This window comes from Manacus vitellinus, unplaced genomic scaffold (genome assembly GCF_001715985.3).
Source record: "Manacus vitellinus isolate BGI_N305 unplaced genomic scaffold, ASM171598v3 scaffold_14_pilon, whole genome shotgun sequence".
Taxonomy (NCBI): Eukaryota; Metazoa; Chordata; class Aves; order Passeriformes; family Pipridae; genus Manacus; species Manacus vitellinus.
The window spans coordinates 7,666,674-7,680,236 of NW_021939063.1; the positions used below are offsets into that span (position 1 = coordinate 7,666,674).

The 13,563-nt window shown below is 37.5% G+C and overlaps 1 protein-coding gene across 3 annotated transcripts; it reads right to left on the reverse strand.

The window, feature by feature from the left end:
- Nucleotides 1-289: 289 nt before the first annotated feature.
- Nucleotides 290-13,563, reverse strand: CUNH3orf14 (chromosome unknown C3orf14 homolog). Of its 3 annotated transcripts, none has more exons than XM_029958374.1 (5): nucleotides 13,505-13,563; nucleotides 12,444-12,525; nucleotides 11,621-11,744; nucleotides 6,819-6,893; nucleotides 290-4,289 (listed from the first exon to the last, which is right to left on the reverse strand). In XM_029958374.1, the coding sequence occupies exons 2-5, from the start codon at nucleotides 12,494-12,496 to the stop codon at nucleotides 4,146-4,148; spliced, it is 396 nt and encodes a 131-aa protein (XP_029814234.1). In that variant the 5' UTR covers nucleotides 12,497-12,525; nucleotides 13,505-13,563; the 3' UTR covers nucleotides 290-4,145. The 3 variants fall into 3 exon arrangements, with proteins under 3 accessions (XP_029814234.1, XP_017923899.1, XP_017923896.1); XM_018068410.1 differs by lacking the exon at nucleotides 290-4,289 and adding an exon at nucleotides 6,136-6,439 and having other exon boundaries at nucleotides 13,457-13,515; XM_018068407.2 differs by lacking the exon at nucleotides 290-4,289 and adding an exon at nucleotides 6,137-6,439.

Here is a 13,563-nt window from a genome sequence, read left to right on the forward strand (position 1 = left end):
ATCGCATATCTGAAGTAATTTAGCTCAGTTATTGTGAAACAATAGGAGGGGTGCCAATAATCGATCTGGGATTCATTAAACTTGGATTTTTCAGCAGTAAACTTCTGAGATTCTAATCTTCACTCAGCAGATTAGAATTTCATATCAGAGTCACAGGAAAATAAACACTATACCTGAACAAAGTATTTATCACTGGCCTACTTGCTGTTCACACACTTGGCTACCACAGGCACCAACTTACATCCAACTCATACATGTAATATAACACCGAGATCCAGGAGGCAGTGACTACAGGATCAAAGCTTTATTTCAACTATAACACAGTATATCCATGGATTATAATCCTTGAGCAAACAGAATATCACAGTAATGAAGACCTTAGCATTACAAATATGTTAAAACAGCTTGCATTTGGGGTGATATTTAAGGTCAAGTTGTATCTGAACACAACTATTAAAATATTATGAAAATTACCATTATGGAGTAAATAATATTTTCTTTCAGATATAACCTCTAAAAGTACATTCCATTTCAAATTTGGTTTTCTTATTTTTCAGTACCAACAAACTCAAACTGAGCATCTCTATCCCCAACCTGCTCTATGTGAATGAAAAAGACAGAAATGACAGCCTAAAATTTAGCTCCCAGCTCCTATGAAAACATGACCCTGAATAAATACAGCCTAGATACCATAGTATCAAATATCATTTGTCCAAACCAACTTATTATTTCAAATGTACTCCCAAATTAAATTAATAGTCTTGAGGAAGATTGTGCAGAGTAAGAAATTTCTTATCCTAGGGAAAACTAACATGCCTTCTGCTCCTGCCCCCACAGCCAGAATAACTGAGAAAGTAAAAAGCTTGGGAATGTGATGGCAGAGGTGACAAGATGGGTGAACAGGCTGTGCTCCTGGGTTAGCATTGGGGCTACTCATCTGTGCATAAACCTAAAAAAGGATGATTAATTATTTCTTCTTGCAAGATACTCAAAGATGAACTTACAGACAGGCAAAACCTTTGGGTTTTCTCACTGCTCTTCTCTCAATTGCTGTTCCCCACCCACCAAAAAAGCACCAGAAGCAACAGGCTCTTAGGACCACTGCAGCATACGTATATAATATACTTTAACATAATAGGGCAAGTAGCAAGTCAAGACTGCAGAGTAACAAGTTAGAGTTTTTTAAGGGAAAAACATTTAGTCAGGATGGGTAGGAAATTACAGAAGATACCTATGATGTAATATCTATATTTTATATTTATATATATATATATATATAAAAGTTTGGGAAAAGATGTGGTAACTACATAGAATTGATATGTTTAAGGTAATAGCCTTGACTTGGTGTAGAACACCCATTCAGGATGTCATATAAGGCCAGTATTGAATCACATCAGTATCAATCAGTTTGGGGGAATTTAAAAATTTTTTTTTAAACACACTAAAGTTTCTCATTTGCTTTCTCAAATCTGTACCTATAGAAAGGCGAGCAGCAAGCTAGCTCAGCTGTAGTAAACTAAACTTAACAAATTAGGTAGAACAGGAGATGCCATATAATTATGTTCCCTGACACTGTGTGCCCCGAGGTCTGTGCCAAATCAGGAGACACTCACTCCTGTACCTTAATGTCCCTGCTGTGTCCCCCCTGCCCCTACTGCTGTGCTGTTTCACAGTCACAGGCAATTGCATTCATTTGTTTCAGACCACAGGCCAACACCAAGGCCCTTGTTTCTGAGAGCAGTCACCTACAAACATTCCTGCTTTTAATGTTTCTCTTCAATTTTTACTTTTCTGGACACCTTCCTATACAGCTTTCCTTGCACTTGTTGTCCTAGTGCTTCTTAAGTCATGCTGCAGGAAAAATTAAACTCCTTCTTTGAAGATAACTTCATTTTAATCTCATACACGCTATGTGAACACCCAACGGCAGCATGGAAACTACTCTAATCCTGCTTGCAGGTGCCTTTCCCTGCACGCTGCCAAATCCTCATCCATCCAGCTGCCATGCCCTCAATGTCCACACACTTAGCTCTCCTTCCAGGGGAATTCACAAGGGGCAAGGAGATAGTGAGTATCTGCATTGTGTCCCAGTGGTGAGGCGGAGTCAAAAGAGATAAAGACCCAGATTATTCCTATGTATAAAGTACTTAGGGGCCAGATTTTAGTTTAAGTGATTTCCCTCTGGATGCAAAGACCGGGATGAATCCCAGTCTTTGTTAGTGACTAACTGCTCACCCATCCCTTCAATCTGGGCATCATGTGTAATAGCTTTTCCCTTCTTGTCTGCTCAACTGGCTCCAAGTATTTGCTTTTTAAATGTGAGCTCTATTACTGTAAGATCCATCCACATTCCCGCTAAATCAGATTGAGAATCACATTGTGAGCTTACAGAAGAAAATATTACCAAGTTGTCTTTGTGACAGAACACTGAGTAGGTATAAAATTGCAATAGTCTCTATGCCAGGTTTTTTTTAAGATCTCAGCTTGTAAGATGAAAGCCTAATTTGATATTTTTGTAGTTATATAACAGTTCTAATATTTTGTGACATTTTGTATTGTGACACTATAGATGAAATTGTCATCGGACTGACACCCTTTACTGTTTATTCCTTAATTACAACTGTTAACAACACTGCAGAGAAGCGTGCTAATCTGCCATCACATATTATGAAAACAACGTTATTGTTACAAACACCAACACCCACTCAACAGGATAATTCTAAGATGGCAGTTTCTGTAAAAACTTATCAGTTTAATGGACACTTCAATAGAAAAAGTTTTAAATGAACTCTTAATATTCCTGTGGAAAACATACAAAAATTTTATATCGCAGCTGAAGTTTTGATTTTATTGTGTCAGTGATTCTTCATGCAACACAGAGTTATATATATTTAACCAGTAGGTTATATCTCTGTAGCATGGAGATGCATAGACAGTTAACTAGTAGCTTAGTAAAATTTGTAATCATTTCATTTTCATATCCTCAGACACTGGCAGAGATAAATTTTTTTTCTCCTGCTTCCAGGTTGGGGTGGAATTATATTGTTGGATATGAGATTAAATTTTAACAGTATATTGACTCGAGTACAGGTTCTTAATAAAAAGAAAAAATAGTATTTTCTAGGCTTCTTTTGCTTGGGAAGGATTCAATTTCTGCAGACCACATCACACACCTGGAAGGATCTTCGACTGAACTGATACTGAAGTTCTGCACTGTGAATTTTTCATATCAAATTAGCCCACTGCACAATTAAAACTCACCAATACTACACCTCTGTAGGAGGAAGCTGAGCAGCTGTTCAATGTCTGAAATGAAATTATTAGCTCCTCAACTTCTATATATGCTTTGTTCTTGGACAGCCACTTCCACCTACCTTTCAGTTTGCTTCTCCCAAACTTTTCACGTCTAAGAAAAAGTTCTCACTTGTAGATTATATCAACAGAATGAAAATAGCATTAAGGGCATCCTCAAAGTAGCGAAAAGCCCTGGAGATTTGCTTCCCTACCCCTTAGACAGGAAATACAACGTAGGCAGAAGGAGGTTGGGAAAAGCAGCAGTGGTTACTGGAGTGAGGGGCAGAAGTGATGAAAGTGGCAATGACAAAAATCAGGGAAAACACGATATGGAAATTCAAGGTTGTTCCTTCCACCGTTGCTCTCATGAAGGTTTTTACAGATTCTTGGTGCTAAACCAAGGCTACTCTGATACACACAGCCTGCCTTTCTTCCTAATGGTAAATTCCTGCTCTCTCCCTCATCCACGAACAGGCATGCAGCACAGATGACTGAAGTGAAGAAAGATAATGCAAGAATCTGTCTTTACTTATCGCACTTACATGTAGAAGCAGAGGATTAAAAATAACCTAAAACTCTTCTCATACTGAAAAAGCAATTGCCTTGGTGGAAATCTGTACACCAGTGTTTCTCACTCTTGATCCTAAAAGCCCCTTTGAGGATCGCTCCTCTAATACAGAAAAAAATAAGGAATTGTACACAATGTAACAATGGAATCAAATTATCCAATACAGTTAATTTTAATTTAAATTATTTACATTTCAATTTACTGGCATGATATTCTGTTGCCCGATCTGGATGATCTTCTCTGCTTAAGTAATAAATTACAAAACAAAATGCAACTAGAATGTTTATTTTTGTGAGTCTTCTTCTGAGTAGTTTATGTTCTGCTTTGTAGCTTTCATTTTCTTAAAGCCAATAGGAACTTCTGCTCTTCCTAAAAGAAATTCTTCCCACTTGGGAAGAGATTCTTTTATTGATGCCCAATAGAGAGTCTGAGAAAGATATAAGAAAAAATAAACTTAATTTCAAAATCTGTGTCAGCCTGTTTAAAACAATATATAGATATGCAAAACATTATTAAATCTTACTTTATGAGTGAAGCAATTCAGAAAACAATAATGTACTTACACATGAAATTTCAGATTTCTAGAATGATACGAAATATCAGCCTGGAAAGATTTCATTCTGCAGCGTGAACTGTGAAGTGACTGAATGTGCCCTCTTGTGGTAAGCAACAGATTAGTTTAGACCCTCACAGTACCTTTAATAAACTATTTTTCATGATAATATACTTTTCCTGAAACAGCTTTTATATTTAAGTATGTAATTAGTGGAATTTAATTTTTAAGTGGAAAAAAACCCGGTTTAATATTAGAAATGAAAAGTGCACATTTACCAACGTAAACTGATTATGCTAGAAGAGTCTGCAGTACTATAGTTCTAAATATTTGAGTAAAATTTTAGATGTGATAACTCGCTGATGAAGTTATAATCCCCGGTATTTGGACCAACAAATAAAAAAAAATAAATCTGTATACTTAGCTTGCAGTCTAGGAAAACCACTGTGGATCATCTAACCCTTCCTCCTGCATTATGCTGTGCCTCTGAGTAATGAATTTAACTTATTATTTATCTGTGGAATTCATCATTTTTGTATTGGTATCCTAAGAATAACTTTGTTGTCTGCAGGATTTTCAGGAAAATTTCAAGTGCTGTGTATTATCTTTTTCCCCACAAAAATAATGTGATTGAAGAACCGTATTAAGCCAACACCTTAATCCATCCACCAATGAAAGTATTTTTAGTCATTGATGTCCATTCAGAAAAAAGTAATTTTGTAGTAGAGAACAGTTATGGTACATATGTAGTGAGCCTTTTTATTTTACTTAATTATGTAATGTGGGAGAAACGTAGCCCAAAACTGAACATCTCCCTGCAGGGTATTAGATTCCTGGCTAATCATTTTGATCCTTGCATGTGGCTCAGATATAACTGTGGCTCTTGCAGATTTACAAAAATATTTTCTTCAACAGATTTACTCAAAGAATCTTTTTTGACAAGCATATGTGCTGTCACACAAAACTACTCCGACTTAGCAAGCTGGGGATCCATTATAGCCATAACTTTCAGAGTATATTAATACAGACACATATATGGCTGAGTGAAATATGCTCAGAAGTGTTTTGGAACAAAGCACGCACAAGAATTTTGTACCATGAAAGAAAGTTTTCTTTTTCCACTATTTATAGCACTCCTCTCTAGAAGTAAAAAAAAAAAAAAAAAAAAAGCTGAAATAGGATCTTCTCCTCCAAATAGTAACTCTGCTCTCTCTAAAATTTCACCGCTGCTGCAGAGTGCAGACAGTCTGCAGCCAGAGCAATCGCTCAGCAGTCTCCCATTTGTGAGGACTTGGCTTTACATGGTGCAAGCAGCTCAACACCCAACACAGGACAGAGGGAGCAGCAGTCCAAAACTGACCCAGAAAACCCTAGCTGGTGTCTCAAAAGTCCTCAAGGAGTCTAGAACTACTTCCAAACACAGTAAAAATAGGTTCACTATTACTAGCTTGGCATCTTTCTTAGCATCAATCAACATGTATAGGTATCCAGGAAAAAAAAAAAAGTACCTTTATGCCTAAAAATGTCTAAAAATAAGCATAATAAAAAAGCCATAGTCACAGCAGGCTGTTTACAAAACGCAATGACAGATAAAAACTTTTAACAGTAACCAGAACAAGAATTGATGCCTCTCATCTAAGTAATAGCCTAAGCATGATAACACTTGCCCAGCAGGTGTGAAGCTAAGGCACAATACACCTCTTTTCACAGCTGACAGTGCTAAAAACGTACCTTTGCCCTTCCCTGACAGTGCCCCAGCACCCAAACCTGTGTGGGACACTGTGCTGCTGTGCCTGTGAGGACTAAATCACCACGCAACGCAAAACCCACAAACCGTTGGTGCAAGAAACACAAGTGGGAATCTGGCTGCTCAAACTTTTTATATTCAAATAATGTTTACAGTCTCCAGGTTGAGAAGCAAAAATAGAGTGTTCCTGCAGCAGCAGTACTTTTTGTAAGCTTCCATATAACCACAAAATAACTGAAGTGAAATTTCCTCTGTTCATGCTGATAAACTGTTGACCCTGAAATGTAAAGATGACAATCTGTGGCAAACTGAAAATGGGATGACCATATAAACCAAACTAAATTACTCTAACATAATAAACACAGTAATCCTCTGATATTCACAATATTAATTTTTTTATATTTGACTTAATTTTAAAATAGAATTTTGTATAGATCTGAAAGATGATAAATATTTCCACCAGAATGCTCCAGAATCTAGGGACCTTGCCCCAGAATTTAGGTTCAGCTTGCTACACAGTACACAGGCCTTTGGCTATACCAGTCACTGGATTTTAAAATCAATTATTTTCACTTTAAGAACATGCTTCAGGGGAAAAAAACCCCAACAAAATATTTGGTAAACAGCAAATAAAAAGACAGAGTTCTAGGACTTACTTCTAACTTAACAGTTTCAGGATGTGGAAGTAAACACACTCTTTCTTGCAGCCTTTTTTCTGCTGCTTCTATATCCTAAAACACAGGCAAAGTATATTTTTAAAACAAATGCTGGGAATTTTAAAAGGAAAATAGACATTCACATAAAGGCATTTCACTTAATAAACCCATTAAATCTAAAAAGCATTCAAATAATCACACTGAAGTTCAAATCTTTGTTTAGGCATTCTGAAATCCAACTTATACTAGTTAGACTAACACCCTACAGCTGGTAAATATGTTTGCTGTACCTTTTTCATACAAGAGTACATTTCAGGACCATGTAGGACTGTTGCTGTAAAAGACTGTTATTCTCTCTGGACACCAGGGTAAATCAGTTAAATTTTGTTCTATAAAACTTAAGGAAATAGAGGGGAAGAGAACATCTTTTTCTGTGCTACAAGAAGACTGAAGTATGTATTCTAGCTACTGTAACTGTAAAGTAACTAGGCAAATTATGTGCAAGATCTTTACTTCTCAAGACAAAGATGACTTGCTAATATGCATGCATAACATGTGCACAAAAATGTAGAGCTGCAGCAAGCTGTTCACCAGACAAACTTGGATGACAATGCACCTCACATAGCTTTCTTACAAAAAAATCAGTATTTGGGTTTCTGTATGTCCAGTGGATGTATGCTGGATTCACAAAGGCCTATATACATTTAAAAAAAAAAAAAAAAAGAAGCAACCAAAAAACCAACAGCAACAAACAAATCAAAGCATGCCCCCAAACTCACCACCCTCCCCCTTTAAAGTTCTGACCCGTTCTTGTGGGCTTAGTTCCATACCCAAACATTGAAGAGATTGAGTGGTGGGCAGATGAAGAGAGACAGAAAGGGACGTGGGAGTGGGGTGTGAAGAAGCCAAAGCTGAACAGAGTGGAGGGGGAAAGAAAGTATAGCAGATGGCAGAGTTGGGAGCAGAGAGCGGGTGTGAAGAGTACAACAGAAAAACTAAATGAGAGAGGAAATTCCCCAAAGGGACTTCCCAAATATTCACCACCACTGCTGCTGAAAGGAAGAGTGAGATTCTGGAGGAGCATATCCACAAGAGAGACCAAACATGATTACTCGTATTGAATAATAGCCAGTCTGAATACTTCAATAAGTACACAGCGCTCGACTCAGGTTTAGTTTGAAAAATATGACTCAAATTCAGTGAGTATGATTAATAAAAGCAAAAAAAACAAGCCTTACTGTTAGTTGAAGTTCAGCTTAGTGACAGATACAGTCAGTTCATTCAATTTACAGTGTTTGTCTTATTTCATGAATTCCTTTTACAATGACTGTATTCTCTTGTACGTGATAACAAACCTAATCCAAGCAAAACTGTTCTCCCTTTTCTACAGCAAAATCCATACTGCTGTAGGAAGTTAAAGGATGTTTGAGAAAAATCTGAGACCCAGTTTGCCCTATCCAAATCCTCAGAAGCAGCAAGTAGCTGTCCCTTTTCAGGTGAGAAAAGACTGATGGGATAAACATAAAGGGGGAACAAGAGCAACGATAGAAGCCATTTGAAATCACGATGTCAAAATAACAGAGGCCAACACAAACTTAAGTAACTTAAGCAAGGAATTTCTCTGCTGCACCACCAACAGCAGCAAATGTAGCTCGTGTTAGAATAGCTCAGGCCAAGTCTGGAGAATTTATCACCACACTGAAAAAAGGATCAATCAGCAACGTTCACCTCATTCTTCCATAGGATTTTCCTCCTTTCTGATTCCTGCTTCCTAATTACTGTAGGAATTTCAGGAGGAAGGAAGAACATCAATCATTATTTCTTTATATACTCAGCCAAGTCATTGGAATGTTCATGGTGATAGGAAATGAGTGTCTTTCAGGCAAGAAAGGAGACAGCAGTTGTGCATATATGTTTAGAAGAGAAGGTCACTTTGGCATAGCCTAGATATTGGACATGTCTTTTTGTTGCTCACTCCAGTTTGTATGTTGTGCAGTCTATTGTCATTCAGAATACTGATTTAATGACAGACAGTGAAAGAAATTTTTGCTGGAAGGTGTAGTATGCTTTAGAAAATAACTGTAACTACTGAAAGATTAGATGGCACTTCTTGTGCGTCTACAGAACTGGTAAGCTTTGTAGGAAAAATAAATCCCTGTCATCAATATAAAAATAAATACGTCAGCAATATAAACTTCTTTGGAAAAAAAACAACAAATCAAATATGTCACAGTACTGAAAAAAAAGAGAGCATCTTACAGTGCTTCCCCTAAAACCACAAGGACTGGAACAAAAACAATTCAAGACCCTTCCCCAGAGGTAAAATGGAATGCATGACACATGCATTGCTTTTAGGGGACCAAATTCAGCTGTCACTTATATTGATATCAGTCTGGCAGAATCCCACTTAAATAATTCTGGAATTACATGCCTGGGAAGGAAAGCAAATTTGCTCTAAATTACCTTCCCAATACTAATTACTATACAGCATATTCTTTCTTTTCTATTTCATGTTACAAGCTGTTGCAAAGTAATACATATTTCTAAACACAAGAAATATCACTGAGAAACAAATGTCATAAATTAGATTACAAATACTAGTCTAATTTCTGCTTTTATTACGACAACATTATATAAGCACCAAATGATACAGATTTCCCCAAATCTGCAGCCTCCCTCTAAAGACATCAAGGAAAATACTCTGATAATTATGTTAAAACGCTGAACAAGTGCTTATAATGTCAAAATCTCAATTAAAAAAAGGTTAGTTCCTTGCTTACTACTGATTAGAATTTAATCTTGAAATCTTTCCTGTGCATAAATACCAACTAGCACAGAGAAAGACAAATGCCTTTTGCTACGATCTATTACTGAAAACAACTGATTTTGCTTACATGCAGAAAACCAGAAATGCAAATAAAAAAATAACACTTCGTCATGTCCATGTATTTTTGAGTAGGCCAAATCAACAACTCTCCACATGGTAACTGTGAAATGTACAGTGCCTGGTATCAGGAACAATATTCTGAAGCTGGCACATTAATCAGTCTTGTTTTCAAGCTTCTCATATATTATGCTGCATAGATTTTTTTTTTCCTGTTTTCTTCTGTTATCAAAAAGCATCTGCAGGAGTGCATGCTTGTTAAAACTAGTATAAAATTAATAGATTTAAACTGATTTATGCTACTTTATCCTGCAACAGAATTTGTTTTGATACATATGTTTTTGCTTTTTTTCTGTACAAACACCAACATTTTTGACACTTGAAAGGAACAATTTTGAGGATGTGACAGAAGATGGCAAATATCTGTTTAACTGCAGAAATATTTACACTCTGTATATGTCTGAGCTATTGTTAACATTTCCAATACAATAAAGCTTTCATCATGGAAAAACACACTCTGCATTTATTGTGTTTGCCTGCACGTGTAAACTGAGAATGCATTTATAAATGCAAATAATTTATAAAATACTGTATTTATGAAGTAAAAATCTAATGTAAAATGCATGTGGAAAATGGGATCATAATGGCTGAAATTACTAAATCGATGGAGTAGGAGTTATGGAAAAAAAAATCCAAACCATTTACTTCTCCCTAGTGAAGCACCTGCACTTATCCATACCCAATACAGGGGGGATTGATTGCCCCAGCCTGGAATGCACCAGTTTGCCAGTCCAAGCTGAAAAATCTTCCTTGTCACAGAATAGTTAAGAAGGCATCCCTGTCTAACTGTTTCACCTTGTCTACCCCTCCCTGAATATAACTTCCATTTAAATACAAAGAGGGCCTTCAACAGAATTATACCCACCCAAAATCTGAACATTTTAAACCTGAACCAGGCTCTGCATGAAGAAGCAAAGGATTTTGGGTGACACAAATTAATCTTGTAATCATTTAGAGTAAAATTTACTTTTTCAGTAAACACAATATATACAATTTGGACCCTCAATAAAAATGAGTATAAAGAAAATGCATAGGAGGTTCAGTTTTCTGCTACTTCCCAAACAACCAACAAACATTTTTCAAATGCATCATGTCAGTGGCCAAGTGCATCTCTTCTAACTCAGATGCCTAAGCCTGGGGTTCCAGAGGAGGCTTTTAGCATTCCAGTCCCTGCCATCAAACCTGGATCTTTTCAATTGCCCATTCTCCAGTGTCTGCTGAATTTCTCTAGGAAACACAAACCTCACCTAAATGACAAGAGGTATGCGGAACAGCTATGAACAATATAATAATGGTGTCACCTCTAGGAAGAACCAGAAACACCAAACACTACTTTCACAGACTTGCAAGTAAGATTCCTGCAGTCACTCTACACCTATTTAAAGAAAAACACCAAACTGAAAATCTCTTCTACAACTTAATGCAACTAAGGTGGGAGAGCAGTTCCTCCCCTGGACCAAAAGCACTATAGCCTGGTCAGCCCCTCTTTCCAAACATACCCCCATGTCTTGAATCGAAGCGTAGAGAGGCTGTGAGTCCTGTCAGACCCCTAAGTTCTCTCAGGCAGACATGTACTAGCATGTGTTGCATCTCCACGTACTTTAAAAAACATAAAAATATATAGTAGCAGCTTCCACTACGAGACTTTTATAAGAAGGGCATGGGAAATAGGTAGTGATGCCATCAGATAATAAAGACTTGTCATTTAATACTTTTTGGTCGAGTTCCAGAAGAGGGAACTGTACAGAGGAGAATTCAAATGACAACTATACAGCAAACACTTTTTTTTTTTTTCTAATTATCTAAGCTACATAACCATGACATTTCGATGCGGTCCCTGGTAGTTGCAGAAACTTACATTTAAAAGTGCTGCATTCCTTTTATGAGCTGCATCAGCTGCTTGAGTTTGCCATGTCTTTTTAGTCTTTTTGTCTCCTAGATAAGTCTCCATCTGCTGTAGCAGCTCTGATCTCTGAGACAGTCTACAAAGGAAAACATTTTGCTAAGTGGGTAGAACATTTTGCTCAGGAGCTAGAAAATAACCTTTTTACCTTACCCAGTTTTCTCAAAACTATGGGGCTAATTAAGCCGGCTGCAGGGTGGGTGTGCTGGAGGAGGGAAAAGGTACAGGCAGGCATCACCTGCTGTGCTTGTATGAAGCTATAACGTTGTAACCAGCAGCCCTCATATGCTAAGGTGCTTAGAAACACTGAATCTCCCAGAACAGGAAAGACAGGGTGGGTTGGGGTGACTTGATCGGTACCGCTTTTGCTCATTGGCACGTACTGGTTGTTACAAGAAAAACAGACTTTTCTGAATCATTACTGTTTTTGCCTCACAATCTGAGTTTACAGGGCAACAAAGAAGCAATTCTATAACTGAGGCGCTCTGTGAGAAAATCCAATTACCTTCCCCAAATAGGAATTTAACAGTGACAGGAGGTTAACAATGGAGATCTTAAACCAGTACCACCATTGGAAGTCAAAAAACTCATCAACCTAGATACCCTTAACGGCAGGCAAGGATGCTAATTCCAATGGTTCATGAAGGAAGGGTGCCACCTCCTGGAACTCCAGCCCCTTGCAGAGCTCGGATTCACGGGCACCGAGGGTCATGTGCAGGGAGGGAGGTCTCACACGACCCCAGCACAAACTGCTGTGAGGTAGAACACAACTACTTACATCTCCTCATGTCTTCGAGCAAGGTGAACCTCCTGAGCCAAATAGGATGACATTTTCAGCTGTTTGCCCTGGTTTTGTCACCCTACAAAAGGAAAATCAAGTGAAATTAAAACCTTCCAAAGAGAGACATCAACATACACTTTTCAGTATTAAACAATTCTGGTTAAAAAGTTGCACACATTATATTTATATGTCAGCTATCTACACAAAACCTGCCACAAGACATCGCTACATTATGCTTTGAATACATTCACACTACTAATGTTCACAATATGTTTTAGGAAAATCCTACCGCATTCTAATAATTTATGAGAGAATTAAAATTTTACTTTTGAGTTTCAGATTCAGCATTAAGTTTTCTCAAGTATCAGATGCTTACAACTGCATACAAACTCTGTGCTTGCAAAAACTGTGTATTACTGGTTATAGCACTGATTTCTGGCTTTTGTCATGTTACACTGAACACAAAGTTACTTGTAAATATGATTTTTAACTACTTCTCACAGATACAGTGAGACAGATATGGAGTATCTCACAGATACTCTTTATGTACAGGCATGATTAAACTAAGTAACTTGATTAACTAAGTAACAAGCTAATAAACTTAAGCAAAATTAAAATTTTGCAAATTAAGCAAAAACTTCTGAGCTCGCGTTTTCAGCACTGTAACTCGGTACATGAAAGAGTACACAGTTTAAATAGTTTACATCTTACTGGTTCTTTTTTCTTATCCATTAAGGGGATCAAGTGCCCCCTTATGCAAATAAAGATCCTACGGAACTTTTCAGAAGGCTGAAAGTGTTTTACAGCCTATTGTTTTTTCGTTTCAGAAGTGATTGTGTCGTTGTCACATCAAATAAAATTAAATAATTTATCACGCGTTCGTAAGATTAAGGGGCGTGAGAGCTGAAAGATCTCATCAAGGTAAAGACAACGTTGGGAAAGGCCTCTCTGTCAAGAGTCACACTGCGACCAGTTATTTACACGTGGCCTCTGCTGAAGTTGGGGTGCATCTTCTAGGGATGCGTGCTTTACCACACTCCGAAAACACTTCTGTCCACCTGGCCTGTTGATAAAATGCTCCCCCTTCGCTCGCTCCTTCCCTCGGCCGGGGCACGTC